Source organism: Notothenia rossii (genome assembly GCF_949606895.1).
Source record: "Notothenia rossii genome assembly, chromosome: 3".
Taxonomy (NCBI): Eukaryota; Metazoa; Chordata; class Actinopteri; order Perciformes; family Nototheniidae; genus Notothenia; species Notothenia rossii.
The window spans coordinates 43,946,448-43,962,796 of NC_136901.1; the positions used below are offsets into that span (position 1 = coordinate 43,946,448).

General features: G+C 39.6%; 1 protein-coding gene across 2 annotated transcripts; it reads right to left on the reverse strand.

Moving 5' to 3' along the window:
- Positions 1-16,000, reverse strand: LOC307033169 (fibrinogen alpha chain-like). 2 transcript variants are annotated; one of them, XM_079671528.1, is made up of 11 exons: positions 15,843-16,000; positions 15,524-15,631; positions 15,027-15,210; positions 14,794-14,939; positions 14,186-14,284; positions 8,859-9,020; positions 7,968-8,562; positions 4,422-4,531; positions 3,348-3,531; positions 2,722-2,867; positions 1-2,105 (listed from the first exon to the last, which is right to left on the reverse strand). In XM_079671528.1, exons 1-11 carry the CDS (start codon positions 15,888-15,890, stop codon positions 1,791-1,793), a joined length of 2,097 nt encoding a protein of 698 aa, XP_079527654.1. In that variant the 5' UTR covers positions 15,891-16,000; the 3' UTR covers positions 1-1,790. The 2 variants fall into 2 exon arrangements, with proteins under 2 accessions (XP_079527654.1, XP_079527653.1); XM_079671527.1 differs by lacking the exons at positions 1-2,105; positions 2,722-2,867; positions 3,348-3,531; positions 4,422-4,531 and adding an exon at positions 5,577-7,147.
- Positions 16,001-16,349: the final 349 nt, after the last annotated feature.

The following is a 16,349-nucleotide window of genomic DNA, read 5'->3' on the forward strand; positions in this document are numbered from 1 at the left end:
TGTGCAAAAGTGTGTTTTATTAACTGATCCGTGCATATACAAATAACATTTCAACATGCAGTGAGTTTATGGCTGTCCAGCGAGGGAAGTCTTTGTTGAAACAGTGACATTAATATTATAACAGGAAGCAGAGGAGTGTGTTCTTTATGCATTGATATTTAAATGTGTCTAGTGACAGATCAGAGAAGATTAAATCTGTCACCCACATGCAGAACCAGAGAAAGACACGGCTAATTTCTGAAGACCAAGATTATTGTAATTACAAGCATTTTAAAATGGACAGAAAAACAGTTTGAGGTGTTTTAGAAATACATTATTTGTTGACAATTAAGACAGGAAGATTGTACATATAATGACTTTAAGTTAGAGATTCACTTTGCCCCCAAAATTGCTTAAAATCATATTTTTCTTAGTTTTCCAATAAAAGTGACTCCAATTTTTTTGTATGGCAATTTCAGATTTTGTATCAAGCAGAACATGCATTTAATATGCAAAACTGGACAAACCACATATTTGAAATGTTATTAACCCATTGAATGTCTGTTAGTACTACCATTATAATGCTTTAGATGAGGCAACATGAGCAAACTGCACCTGCCCAGACATTAAAAGCAAAACAAAAACAAAATATATTTATTAAATTGTGAATTGAAGCAAAAGTCATTGTTGTCACTCCTTGGTTTGGTTTAGGACCTGGTTTCAGGGTAGAATTAAATAGTTGGTTATGCACACATCAAACAAGGCTGATTAAGCTAAGTGAATTTTTTCTGTTAAGTATGTTATGTAAGTCTTAGGTGCATAATTTAAAATAAGACTTAGAATAACTACGGCCACTAGAGGTCGCCGCCTAACTATTTGTAACCTCCCTGCAGTGATTCTGCTTTACAATACATGATACTGATAATATTCAAAGTGAACAGACTTTTTTGACGTGCAACATTAAGGTGGACAAAGGGCTTGGCGATATAGAGAAAATCAAATACCTTGATAATGATATTAAGAAGATATTGAGGCGTTGATTATCGGAGATATCAATAAATATCGACACTTATATTACATTTTTAATAAATAATCATTAGTTATGTGGATATAGAGACTATAATGATGATGGAGAAAACATAGAACAGTCTGGTTAGTTCAGAAAATGACATGTCTTTGCAGTCTATAAAAACAGGAAAAGACACTTATGCAATATATGATATCCAAAATCCACCGATATCTACTCAAAAATATATATCGATGTATTGCCCAGCCCTGTGTGCACGTTAACAAAGAGTGTGTTGTTGTTGTTAATAAACAGGAAAAATACAGTGAGGTGTTTATTAGAAGAGACCCTTTGAACCCCTAAGTGCTGTTAACTTCCTCCATGAACCTTTCTCAGTGGAGGTTTTAAATGCTAGGGACAAAGAATATACAATACTTATTACAGCAAGAAGCAACAGTGTTGAGGAATACTGGCAGAAAATAACTAATACCTTTTGAAATACGAAGTACAGTCTTTCTTTTACCAGTCAAAAAACATGACAAAATGTCCGTTCAGTATGTCGATATAGTATAGTATGTCAAACAATGTCGAGAAAAGTAATAGTGTGCAATGATAAATCCCCTAAAAGTCACAGTTTACTATGTCGCAAATATTTTTAAACAATTGCCGACAGTAAAAAGTAGTAAGGAATGTCATGGAAAAATATGAAATGTATTAAACAGTAAACAGAAATATACATTGAAACAGGTGTTATACTCTACCTGAGAAACTATTCTGTGCTGATACCTTCCACCATGAACCTGCCTCAGTGGAGCTCTTCGGTCTCGAAAGCCACCATGAAGACCCGGTTCTGGGGAATGTCCTCGAACTGGGTCAAAAGTTCTCTCCGGACCGTTGGGATGGATTTATACTCGGGCGATGTCGGGTGTTCGTCGACCGTCTGCAGCTTCATGTGAGGGACGTCTTCTGGAGGCGATACGACTCTCCTCCTCTGGTGAGGAGTCTTGTCCCGGGGCCTCAAGTCGGTTTGAAGTGTTTGGAAGCTGTGATGATCCACGCTGAACGGAAACACCAGCTTACAAGAACCAGAGCAGGCACGCAGCTGCACGTCGACCTCCACCTGGAGACGGGAAAAACATGTTATTCCTCTATAACGTCAATTCTTAGTTAACATTAAGCTGTTTCTGGCTCTAACACATGTAACGTCCCCTCTGTGGGACGAATAAAGGTTTTCTGATTCTATTGTGGTGGAGTTTTATGTTGAAGTACCCGAAGATTTCAACTGTATTGATTCATGTTTTCCTAGTCAAATGTGCCATATATGAAATAAGCAAACGTTAGCTGTTGTTTTGATAGAAAATTGAAATAAGGTTGAATGCAGGCTATGTAAGAGTTCAATTATAACCAATGGAAAAAGTGTATGATTGGCAACTCTTGGACCGATCGAAGTCTTTGGAAACACACTGCACAGTACCCCCTGGATTTAGCAAGTAATATAAGCGTTATATAGTGAAACCAAAATCAAGATTTAACAAAGAACGCGGCGAACAAAACATAAAGCGGAAAGAGCCCAAAACGCTCGCTAATCCTTCAAAAGATCTTGTAGCTCAAAGACTAAAACGCTTACCTACTAAAATAATGAGCTGAAAGATGCTCATACTTTTTAATTTTGGATCAGAGCACCTTTAAGGATCCAACAGCATTCTGAAAGAAGCGTTCCTGTTAATTTCTCTTACCTCGGTTCGATATAAGTCCACTAATTGTTTCTGGACGTCTCGGTTCACCTCCTTGAGTTTCAGTGACAACTTGGACGAACGTTTTCGGAGCGACGTTAGGTTCAACGCCAACACTTCGCTTTGTTCCACGAACTTCAGGTCTGAAACTGGAGACCAATACAGACAGCATTAGTTTAAATCATCCTATCTTTATTACATGCAGATTATAGTGGTGCAAGAACGACTACTTAGTTGTTTGTCAGTGTCAAAGAGAACCTAACATACCTTTCTTAATTACACATTCTTTAAATTAAAGCTAACCCTTAAAAAGGTATTAAATGTCATCGTCAGCATGAACAATGACCTGTGTGTTAATATGTGGAGATTACCCTGCTGAACTATACGTGTACATTTCATCAAAACTTGTTTGACACAGAGATTATGTTCTGCAGTAACCCAAAATCCCACGGAGGAATCCCATTGGACCAGGGAGATGCTGCCTTCAGGGTCCAACACAGAAATACGACATCCCTACACCAGTCAACCAAACATTACCAGGGACTACAGATGAAAAATAGCCTCTTGAATGACTCTGGCACATGTAAAGAGATGTTGATTAATGTGCACTGTCCCTGTTACAGTCTCACTGTGTCTGCTGACGAGGAATCTCCGGTTGTGTTTGTAGGCATATGTCATGGCCGCCATGGACTTCTCATTCGCGTCTTCGTGCTTCTTCGCTGTTTTACACAGTTTTGTTAGTTTCCTCTCCACCTTGCTCTCCATCTGTGAGATCAAACCCTGCAGCCTGCAACCGGAGGGGCATTTAGAAACCTGTAAAAGGGAAACACGAGGGTCGACATCCGAATCAGAATCAGAATACCTTTATTAGTCCCACAGAGTGAACTATATACTTTCATGTGTATGAAGTTGGTCCCATCTAAAGAAAAGTACTACTATAGAAGGTAAATATAGAAAAACATTTTCCTTTTGAGACTTTTTTCTCCTGAACCAGCCAGATTACAGAAAGACTGATACATACAGACATGTTCACTCGAGTAAAAGGGAATTAAGGTTTTTGTAAATCCACAAGGAAATACAATGAAGTGTCAGCATGGTTATGAAACACTGAATCACGAAAATAATAAATATGCTCACTTAATAAGAAGTAACATTTTTCATGCTACTCTGATATATAGTTTTAATATACATTATATCATTTTATATTAAAACTGTACAAACAAATAAATATCGCAATCTGCCTGATCTTAACACTAAAGGCACATCATAAGCAAACACTATAAATACAAAAATACCAATCATTTTCATCTTTTGGAAAAGCAACATAAGAAACATTTAGGATTCATAAAAACATTTTAAAATCTTTATATATATATTTTATGAATAAATGTAGCCTTGTCATGTGGTTGTTTTTGGACTTTATTACCATATGCCTTCTAGGATGTTTTGAAGAATAAATAAGGGCACATATATACGTGGATTAACAAAAATACTATGTTGGTATACTCATGATATACAAATATATCCAGTATTACAGGTGTTTGTAGAGGCTGATGATTTGCTGTCAAACTAACTCAAATGTCAGGTTTTTATTCCTCAACTCAACTTCACATTTGGTGAACGTACTTCCACCTCATGAACTATAGTTTGATAACCGTGTGTGTGTGTGTGTGTGTGTGTGTGTGTGTGTGTGTGTTTCTCACCCAGTCGTCGTCTGCACACAGAGGGAAGTGTGTGTGTGTCCGGCAGTGTTTCTTCATGTGTGTGTGACCTGAGGGCTGGCGGCCATCTTGTTTCTGCAGCCTTGTACAAACTGCAGAGAAAATAAATAAATAAAATAAATAATTGAGGTCAGCGCACCTTGGACCGGCCTCCAAATCAAACATGAGATAAGATGTGAAGCAAGAGAGGACATGCGGAAAACACTTTATTTGGAATTAACAAACAAGTGGAACCAACATGAACTCAGGTTTTACTTTCTTAGATAAAAGATCACTTTAATATCCAATGTTTTCTCATCAAAATGGGATCAAATTACTTTTTGAGTAATTCTCAATCTGCTTAAGAACCAGGCAGTATAACAAAATACATAAACATTACATAAAGAAGTGGACTTTGTAGTTTAATAGCTAAAACATGTTATTCTTCACCAAGTGTTTGTGTATATCAAACTCACAGAAATAATGTTTCATGTTAAATATGAGTCATTTAAACATTTGGAAACACATTTGTAAGCAAGGTAATTCACTACTAACATAGATGTTGATTTTGAACAATTACAATTCTGTCGTTAAAATACATTTTGATCCCCTTGTAAGTATTAATTATGTAAGAAAACTTCAAATATTCTTGATCTAATTTAGTCTTCCAGCAAAGTATTTAAAGAGTACATTTATTGTATTTGATAGAATCATATGTAAATATATAATTGAAGTATATTTATATGGCATACGTTTTTAATAATTTATATATATTTGTGTATTAATTAAGAATAATGCAGACCTTCCAGATACAAGTGTGTTTATTTAAAATATGTATTTATGTATTACTCCCCACTTCTAATAAAATATAAAAAATGTAATATGTAAACATCAACCTTAAATTAGATTATTATTAAAGTGCCTTTTAAAATGACGAAAATGTTTTATTTTAATTTGGAAGACGATAAAAACCGTTAAATAAAAAATGATGTATTAAAAGAAATATATATTTATCATACATTTTGTATTGATTCTCTAGCTAATATTTTTTAGAATAATAATTTCTACTTTATTATACATTAAATGTTTTTGGTATGTTTGAAAATATTTAAGCCTGTTAGTCTGTGTTAGTTAAATGACGGCACACACCACAGCAGCTGAAGTGAACATTTGATCTTTATTGATTTGCAAGAGTTCATCGCTCCGTACAAAGTTGAGAAACAGAGGGAAATATTGGGAACACTTTGTGATTTTCCACAAACTCTTCTGGGATAAACAGGTCGATGAAATGTACACAATCAGGAAGAATAAACACGGAGAGATCAACAGTCTGAAGTCTGAAGTGCACGTCCCACTCTAAGCTTTTCTTTAGTCCTGCCTTGTTGCTCGTAGAGTTTAAATAGAAGATTGTGCATTAAAACAAAAGCCGCCGATCAGATGAAAATTTTAGAGGTTTTTTAGATCCCTTTCAGATTCTTTTCAACCAGACAGAATACCGCAATGAAATCAAAGGTTTGTTTCCAACGTCAAATATGCATATTAATATGGTAACATGTGACGTTTGCTGGCAACATATTGTTAAATTATTTAGACTTTAGAATAAATCCCATTGAAGCAATCTGCCTGGCAACAGTTTTTCAGGCTCTTGTTCCTTTAAAACATTTGTATCAGTGTCTAATTAAAAAGCCGCCGATCTGACGGACATTTGCCGGTTTGAGTTCAAAGTATGGTGCGTTTTTCAGGGGATTTTTGATAAATATCTTTAAAGGTTTTGCCATGTTTTCTCTGCTTACAATTACAATTTTTAAGCTGAAATGTTTTCCACGCGCCTTCGTTTGCAACTAAGTAGTGCACGGGTCGTACAATCCTCAATATGATAAATCTCGTTAAGTTAGGAGCCTGAAGTTGTTGTATTTTATCTCAGCATGTAATTAGAAAAGTTTTTATGCGGTTGTTTGCGGGTTTGATGTCAAAGAACACTCCGATCTTTTTCTAAGTTAGCCGTTATTATTTATGTTTGATCTTTTCTCAGTATGTCTAAAAAGCTGCCGATCTGATGAACATTTTAACCTTTTTCAGACTGTAATTTGTCGGTTTAAACGTCTCCCACACAACTCCGTTAGCAACTCCGTACGGCGCGGTTTTCTCCGGTTCGTACGCGCCTTTATAATAAACCCCGTTTAGGTTCGCCGCCTGACAGTCGTTGTACCACCATCCTCCACCATACATCTCCGCGCAACTCCCCTCTGACTTATCGTTATCTTTATCAAAGGTGCTGAACTTCATCCCGTTGTGCGACGATTTAGCCACCGTTAGCGAATCCCCGGCGTCTCCCGTGTACCCGGAAACGTGAATTGGATACCCTTCGTCTTCAGAACCGACTCTGATCGTGAACTCTGCGTTAACTACGCCTCCTTCCCAATCCTCCAGCTCCACTTTCAGCATGTTCTCGCCCTGATTCGTCAGGAGGTGGAGGTTCTGGTTTCCGATCCAAAACTCCCCGCCTCCCTTCGCGTCAACGGACCCGAAAGCGTCGCGATATTCGGCCCAGGATCGGTTGAAGTTTAGCGCGCCGTTTTCTCTCAGCTGGACTAACACCCACCCTCCCATTATCCCCTCCTGGTGGCAGTAAACCTCCACCAGCTGGGGGGAGTCTTGACCTCCAGGTCTGATCGTAAAAAGGCCACTCGTTTCTCCGTTCAGATGCTTCCTGTGGGCGTCGACACAATCTGCGGACAGAGGGGAAACCGCAGACCGCCAGTTAGCTCGGAGCGCTTCGGCTAGCTTCAATTTACTGCAGTAAATGGTCGCGTTCCTGCAAGACGGCAACCCATTTCTGTCAATCTGATACACATTTTTTTCCGTCTTCGGTCTCTAAAAGCAACCTCTAAAGCGAGTATTTGTCTGTGAAAGCTTAAAAGTACTTAATGGGCTAACGGTCACTCTTTCTGCTTTAATGTACTGTGCTAACGGTAGCTGGAACTGCAACATGACAAATGACAAACTAATGTTATCTACAAATACACATTGATTATATGATATGTTTTTGAGGCAGGCAGGTTTTTTTGCTGTATCTTTATTAAAATAGGCAGTTATGAGAGTGTATTTGAACAGAACTTTTAAAAAATCACAGAAATAAACTCCTTGACTAACGTTAATGTGCATTAAGATCATCAGCATTCTTAAGTGAGAGTGGTTTTGTCGGGGGAAATTTGACGCTAATGCTTACTTTAATACATGTATTTGCAATACAATTACATGTACCCCAGTCAAAAGAATGCTAACAGCTTTTACTGCAAAATGACTTTTGTCCCAACAAACTCATGCAAATTCTTCTTCAGATTTATTCATATTTGATGTCCAGAAATACCTCAAAAACACAACAATACATCAAACAGAACATCTTGAATCTCTAGCATTAAACAATAAAAATTCCTGTGTTCACTTTATATTTTTGGTACATAAGGCTAGCTGATGCTAACGTCTAGCTAAACGCAGATTATTTTTATTTTATTTTATGTATTTACTCCACGTCCGATGTTTTGGTACCTTTTCCTATATACCCGGCCTCCCGCTCCGTACGCACGCTCTTCACACTGCGGGCGTGGAAATCGGGAACGTCTTCATCGGCGAGAGACGTCATGAACCCGCCAAGGTCAGCGCCAAAGTCGCCGAACGGATTCCCGGAAAACCCGGTTTTGGTGTCTAAAAGGCTTCCTTTGGTGCCGCCGGCTTGGACGATTTTAGACGAAGAGGAGGAAGAAGAGAAGGAAGATGTGTGAGAGAGGCTGGGGAAATGAGAGCTGGTTCCTCCCTGGGAGAAGTCGGTCATTGATTGGCATTCGGGGCCTCCATTCATCACTTCCTCCACTCTTTCCACCGGACCATCTTTGGTTTGAACCACCGTTATCCGGGTGCTCTTGGTGCAGGTGACGTGAGTGACGTGGCTCGAACTCGGCTGTCGGAAACCATCGCCGCCACCCAAGAAATCCCCGTTTCCTCCGTGATGGGTGATAGAGGAAGAGGAGGATGAAGAGGAGGAAGTGGATGAAGACGAAGGGAAGGAAGTACCTGGGGACTTGGAGATGGTGGCAGGGGAAGAACTGGAGCCCTCCAACTCGAGGATCAAATTTACCGTCTTCACCTGAGAACGGAGAGGAAGCATGAGTACAGTTTAATGTGTTCGGATTATGGCATTAAGTGTTTGAAGTAAATATGATAATGCCCCAAGCTATATAAGAAAATATTGGTAATAAATAACAAAGTATTCTAGTTCGTTTGGAAATATCCTAAATAATTAGGAATAAAATAACAAAATGTCTTATATCAGTGTTTTTTTTGTTTTTTTAAATGGGATTTGTTGAAAATGCCAGAATGGAAGGTGTGAAAGTGTGCAGGATGACGTGGTGCATTGTTCAGTCGAGGAAAGGAAGATCTTACGTCGGGGAACATGTCTTCTTTGTGCTGAGCCATCGCCTGGCCGCTCTGTCCCGATTTATAGATGCTGTCCACGATGACGCCCTGCAGCGGGCGACTCTTCATCACGTACAGCGTTCCCACCGCCTCGATGTTCTGCGCCGCCTGCGAGTCCAGCTGGTCCACCTGCAGGAAGACGTCTTTATTTAAAAAAAGCTACAAACATGCACAAAAAACTTGCAGAATGATCGGGAATGGTAGCAAACTAACAAGATGTTCTCCATAGGAATGAATGGGAAATCGACTTTAACAGAGCTCAAAATCGCCCAACTTTGAGGTCATACAGATTCGCCATATTTTAACGGAGAGAGGTGATTCAAAGTTCAATCAGCTCTCCAGATTCTTGTCTTTGTTGGACTAAAAAAGTTTTTTGATAAATGGAACAGTTTTCTCTAAATCACAGTTTGAAAGTTGTGAATTTTTCAGCATTGTTTCAGATTGTCACAATGGGTGTGAATGAGGCGGAATGTTCAGAGTGATGACATCATCACTTAGAGTGTAGAGGGTCATTGAAATCTACTGAAAAAAAAGACCTTAAACCTGCTCTAAATCCCATAATATTCACTCTTTTCACATCATTTAAAATGACTTCAGACCAGGGCAGGAAATTCACGAGGGCCACGAGGGCCATGGCCCTATCTGCCATAAGGCCACAGTGGCCTTGATGCCCTCTCTGACTAAGTTTTGTGGTTTAGCAGTCTGCCTCTTTTCTGACACGGCTTCAACACCAGCATATTTTGAAGGAGGAAAAAAAAATCAGCGGTGCGCTTGATTTGAGCCTGGAATGCACCGCTCGGACGATCTATGATGACAGTTGACATCAGTCTAGGACCTATCTCCGCCCACCCCCTCACGCGTCCGTGCGCGTAGGATGGTCTAGGACCTAGCTAGCTGATTCTCCGCTCAAGAAAAGGCTGAGGTGAGGTAAGGTTTTGTGATGATCCTGTTTGCCGTTAAGTTTTTCATTTGTCCAGCTTTAAGTGTAATTTTATGCATAACATTACTATTTCTTGCTCGTATGGTAATGCATAATTATAATATTTTGAAGTGTTTTTGTTACTACTTGGATAAGTTATCAGGGCTCGTACGGGTGCTTGAAATCCTTGAAAATGCTTGCATTTTTACGAGGTGTTTTCATGACTTGAAAAGTGCTTGAATTTTGGGAATGGTGCTTGGATTTGAGATAAAGTGCTTGAAATTGTAAATGCTTTACTTTTACAATAAATTGCTGTCTGACTGAATAGTTCGCTTTTTAGATTAAAAGAAAATAAAGAAGTCGGAGCGCGCTTAGTTGCTTCGCTTCTACATAAAACAGCTCCGCTCCGGCCTTCCCGCGCTATGCGCGCGACCTGCAAGTGTTTTATTTGTGTGACCTGGGCATTCTAATGAGAGAATGACAGTATGCCAGGAGGTTGCTGTTTTAACGAGCGTTGGCTATCCGAAAAGAAATACAAGCTGTGGCTAAAACGAGGATCAACCCAACGATTCGCCTTCTGCACAGTTTGCCACAAAGAATTTCAATTATTCGCGATGGGAGAGTCTGCGCTGACGAGCAATATGAAAGGTAAGCCGTAGTAGAGCATTTTGGATTAGGCTAACGTTGCATGTTACGTTTGTTTAAGCTAGTAACGTTAGCGAACTCGATGTGGGATAATTGCTTATGCAGGTGACAATAATAAAAAGGAGCGTACCTATGTCAGTATGTGCGACAGTCGCCATCCTGTGGTTTTCAGAGGATGAAGCACATAAAAGCAATGTATTTCTACTGGTAGTATTTTTCGTGCCTAAACTTGCTCCATCGAAATCAGTCACATTGACCCGAAGACACATTTTGAGTTATACACTATTGGAAAGAGGATATTCCTAGCTTTCTAACGGAGGAAACATATTCTCGTTTGTATTAATGGTCTGGGGGAAGCTCGCGAGTGTGTGTTTGTGTGTTTGTGTATTTTTGCGTTTGTGTGTATTGTGTTAGTTTCCCGGGGAAAACACTCACGAGAAACACCGGCTGTTGTTATGCCTGCTTTGACGTAAAGTTACTCCGTTCTCCGCTTGTAATTATGCCGTTACAAGCTTCAAAGTTGTATTTATCATCTGAATTTGCCGAAACAAGTTTAATATTCTGAAAGCCAAGACTTTGTTTATTTGAAATCAGATGAAAACAAACTGTAACGGATCCTGCCGTGTTATCTATGATTACTATACGCCAGGGGTCGGCAACCCCTGGCACGCGTGCCAGCATTGGCATAACCAGTGGCACACTAGGAATAAGTGGAATAAGTGTGCAAAATATTTAAATTAATTTTCGGATCCTGAACGTGAGACCGCCGCCAGAGCTCGTCTCCCCGTTACCTGCAGAAGGAAGCCATGAACGCAACGCAGCCCCGCTCTCTTTATCTCCAGTTGACTTTCTGCCGCTTTCCTCCGTGGTGCAGTGCTGATGGTTTCACCACGGAGGAAAGCACTTCACTAATTTCAGTACCCATAAGGAGCTGTACAAATGACGCAGTTTTTGCGTGGCTGTGTATTTAGTTGAAAGCCCAGTGGCGATCTGCTCATCTCTCATCGAAATAATATGCTACAAAGGGGCGGACTGGCCATCTGTGTGTTGAACTTTCCTGTCGGCTCCCAGACCGTAGTCGAGGAGGGCAGAAGCAACAAGCTTCAGGTTCAATAACCCACTTTAGCTTAGATGACTGGAGAGAGGCGAGCTCTTCTTGGGAGGCCGTTGCATTTATTTAGCTGTTCTTCTGTTTCACAAAATACATCGCAGACCTCTGTTTTTCTGCTTTCCCGTTTCACTTCCAGAAACATATACACGTTCCCTCACTGTCGCTCTACCATTCACAAACACACATGCACAAGCCGCACCCCTCTCTCTCTCTCTCTTAAAGGGACAGCGATCTCATCTCACTCTGCATGACCCTAATATCATAACTTGTGTGTTCTGGAGAATCACAGAACGGACGATCGTCCTTATTATTATGCCGTTTAAACCAATTATTTAAATGTGTTTGTTAAATTCGGCATCATGTAAGTTGCGCTGACAGGTCCACACACTGCTTCCCCGCAGCTCCTCAACCCCCCCCCCCCCCCCGTTGATAATTATTGATCGTTGGCACGCTGATAACATTTTTAAAATAGCACTTCATATCAAAAAGGTTGCCGACCCCTGCTATACGCCATACATTCATAATGTCAGCGGGAGGGAGGGGGGAGCATCGCTACGTAAAAGCATTAGTGCGAGGGAGAGCTGTCATCTTCCCTTTACAAGCTTCAAACATGTATTTATCGGGAGATTTTGGCAATAAAAGTTTCATATTCTGCAAAAAATTCCCTGGAAACCTCCAAAACCCTTACACAGAAAGAGGATCTCTGCACACGCTTTTTTTTATATCAGCTTTGTGTTTCAATGGTTTTGTCCTAACCTTGGAGAGCCGTATGTTTACTGCCACCCTAAAAGGACCTCAAAAATGTTAATAAAAAATGTATTGAAAAGTTAGTTGGCTGATTGTTTTATATTGGCTCAGCCAGGTTATATGGGATGCCCAGTCTACTATATATGATATGGGTCACTCATTTTACAATATTAAACTTTGTTTTCTTATCTTTAATTTGTCATCCTTATGTAGAATGCTATTACGAAACACACATTTGGTTGTTTATAGCATAAAGAACATCGGATTTAATGTGAGGTAGGGAAATAATCATTTGAGTATAAATATGTGCATATAAATATGTAATTTACAACAGCTGTACGCTGCTTGAAAAGCTTGAAAATGCACCTTGAAAATGCTTGAAAAGTGCTTGAATTTGACTTTGGAAAAGGTGTAAGAACCCTGAGTTATGTTGCAGTTGTGTTCTTTTTTTATTATTATCTAGTGCTAGGCAGTTAGCGCTGTGTTGTTAGCTGTCAAAGACCTCTGTGCAGACTTATTTTACCACCGGCGATCGCAGACGGAAGTTCAAAGTTTGCTGCTCGTTTATATCGCCCAATTTTCAAAACGCGATCAAAATACCCATTCACATGTCTTGTGGCATGCCTGAACTGTCTACATACGACATTGTGCGTCACCATAGTAGGGAAACTTTCCTCCCATTATGGTCCATATTCTTGTTGGAGAAGGGAAGAATGTACCCCAATCTGCTGCACCTAATACAAATTGTCCTAGTTTTTCCTGTCTCTACCTCTCAAGTTGAACGGCAGTTCTCAGTAATGAAGAGAATGCAGGGCGATTGGCGTTTAAGCCTGCACACTTCAACAATTGAAGATCTACTCCTCATCAAATCCCAGGGTTGTGCTCCTGCTGAATATCAAAGTGATGAAGCTGTGGCAAGATGGTGGGCAGCTGGCATCAACAAAAGGAGACCCAATATTCATCCCTATGGTCAAAGGAACCCCAAAAGTCCAAATCTCCCTGACTCGTCATCATCTCCATCTTCAAGTGACTCAGAATAAGGACGCACCTTGACGTAGGCCCACTACCACAGTCTCACAGTGAGCCAAACATGTCTGTGCTATAAGAATCCTTTGTAGTTTTAATAAATAATTTGTTTAATTGCAATTTGGTGTCCATTGAATGCTTAATAAATATATATAAAAGTATTGTAAATGCATATACAATCGTAGTCACTTCATATCGTATGTTAAATCATTGTTTTAATTTATGGCCTTGGTGCCCTGGCTTTTGGCCTTTGTGCCCTTAAAAAATGGACAACTCAAAAGGCCAAGTGGCCTTGCCCCTAAAATGACGAAATTCCAGGCCTGCTTCAGACGCTAAATTAGTCAGCGTTGTCTCGATGCCTTCATCATATAAAACTGATGGACAAATCTAACCCTAAAGAGCCCTTGAGTGACAAAAACTCCAGCGGCCTTGCCCATAGACTCCCATGTTAAATGTTCTACTGGGCCTTCACACATTAGGAAAACTGCCTCCACGGCCACATTTAACACACACAAATCACACATATGGTTCATAAGGGCACTTGGATGCTCAGGCCAAATTATTTTATCGTTACTAGTTACGGTTTTCTCAAGAAGAGGCAAAACTGTCACAGATTAACCTCAATAAAGTCGCAGACTAGGACACCCCACACTTCTACTTATGTTTTAGCACTAGTCACACAGTTAACAATTTTCCTAGGTTTTTTTTTCTACTTTTAGAAGTTGGATCTTGTACAAATAACATAATTTATCCCCTCAAAGCTTCTAACTGCGTGCACCTTTTAGCGTAATCTTTGTAAGACACATTTAGATGTCGTTGAAAAGCTTCTGTCTTTAACGCCCTCACCTGTTTCTGCAGAGTCATTAAGCTGTCCTGGTCCACGTCGTACTTGGCGTAGGTTTGGCAGGATCCTTTGCAGGAACGCAGCTTAATGTCGATGTCGATCTGACGGAGGGGAAAAGAGGTTAAAATAAAAGTGTCTACAAGCACCAAGTCTGCATGAACTCTGGGAGTAAACACAACAACACCCCCGCTGCCAAGATGTGTTTTTGTAGATAATTAATTAAAGAAAAACTGACATTAATCTGACTTTTTCATAAATACTGAAGCAGCTTTTGAGCCATGTCAGGGTTTAGGACTCGGATACAACTTTATAAATACTATAATAACGTATTTCCAGTACCTCCAGTGGGATTATATATATTCTCCACAACACACATACCATAAATTAAGGTATTATATGAAGGTATATATATATTTTCATATACCTCCAGCTGTGTGTTTCTTAGACTATCCACACTATAAATACCATAAATAAAAGTATTATATGAAGGTATTCATATATGTATATATTCAGGTACCTCCGTCGGGATTTTGAATATTATCTGCGGTATAAATACTATAAATGCAGGTATTATAAAAGGTATTCAATCAAGGAATGTGTGTATTAGTACCTCAAGGCGCTGCATATCGTCCACCTGGTCCTTCACGCGCTTCTTCAGAGCCGCCAGCACCCTGAGCTGCTGGTCGATCCGGATCTTCATGTCCGTGATCCTCGTCCGGAGACTCTGAGCCAGGTCGAAGTAGCTGTTGTCGTTTCCTGAGAAATATCATTCACCACAATTATTTAGAAGACTTCAAATAATATATAAAAGTATATATCTAAGATATATATAACCCTCCTGACCTGAATCGAGGGTGAGCTTCTCCTTCAGGTAGTCGTAGGTCTGCTTGGAGACCTGGTCAGCTGATCGGTGTTTGGCCCGGTTCTGATCCAGGAGGCTGCGGATCTTCTCGATTTTCTTCATCGTGCCGTGGTCGTATTTATCCAGAAGACCCTGAATCCTGCAGCCGGACGGACACTTTGAGCCCTGAAATCATAATAACAATATTATTCATAATAATACATTGGCTTTTTCTAATGCTCAAAGACCCTATCATCGTGTGTTGAATAGGTTTGTGTGCATGGAAAAGGTCTTGAAATGCTAAATTCCGGAACATAGTGATTTCATTAGCTTCTATTGGCTAGTGCTCTAACACGTTGTACCTGACATCTCTAAGCAATAGACCAATCACAACAGAGTATTCTAGAAGTAGAAAGAATGATGTTATATATATAAAAACATAATAAGTAAAATGTCCAAATATTATAAATATATATATTATATTTTATATGAACTGTACCCATTGGTCGTCGGTGCAGAACGGCCACTCTTTCTCCGGCGCACATTTATCAGATCGAGTTCCCTGCTCCACGGGACGAGCCCCTCGGGGGTCCACCAGAGGCTGGGCCTACACACACACGATAAAAAATTCTGACATCCTTATAGTTGTTCAATAAAGAGGTAATAATTAATTTAAATGAATGTAACGCCTTTAAAGAGTTTTTAAGGATATGTAACACAAAGCAGATTATAAAATAAATCCTAACATTTTGTAAATAAAGTTCCCTAAAAGTCCAGATAAATCAGATTTCTTAGTCAGATATTTGAAAGTGTCTCACCAGAGTCGAGGCCACGCATAATAAAGTGAGGAAGACGAGGTTCTTCATCTTTGCGTCTCTTTCGCAGATTTCTTTCTGAATGTTCCTCTGAAGCCGCTGCAGGACATTTCAACCCTTCTGCGGGGGGTCAAAGGGCGCTGTTGTGGGGGTGTGTTTGTCGTGAACACACACACACATACTGAACACACACTTACTGGCAGTGACAAACAACTGACAGGAACATCACGAGCCGTAAATGATTACTCAAGAAGCGACAAATCGACAAAATAAACAACATTTTCTGGGTACTTATACATGACGCATCCTTAAACCAACAACAACGAATGTGCAAAAAGAACAACAAATACTGTTAAAAATATTAATTGTTTCTTTACCCAATTTAATATCATTTTCCTGCATTTAAATACATCTAGAAAATAACGAAATTATAATGAAATGAAATTGAACTCCTGGCTCTTTTGGGGTTTTAACAAAGTGAATAAAAACACATTAAATTAACTATTTGAT

Excerpts from the sequence above, each read along its gene's own strand:
- LOC307033169 (XM_079671528.1), bottom strand. The coding sequence starts at position 15,890 with ATGAAGAACCTCGTCTTCCTCACTTTATTATGCGTGGCCTCGACTCTG. Across the intron at positions 15,211-15,523 it reads TCTGCACCGACGACCAATGG|GGCTCAAAGTGTCCGTCCGG; the intron begins GTACAGTTCATA and ends TTATGATTTCAG. Across the intron at positions 2,106-2,721 it reads TGGACTTATATCGAACCGAG|GTGGAGGTCGACGTGCAGCT; the intron begins GTAAGAGAAATT and ends TCCCGTCTCCAG.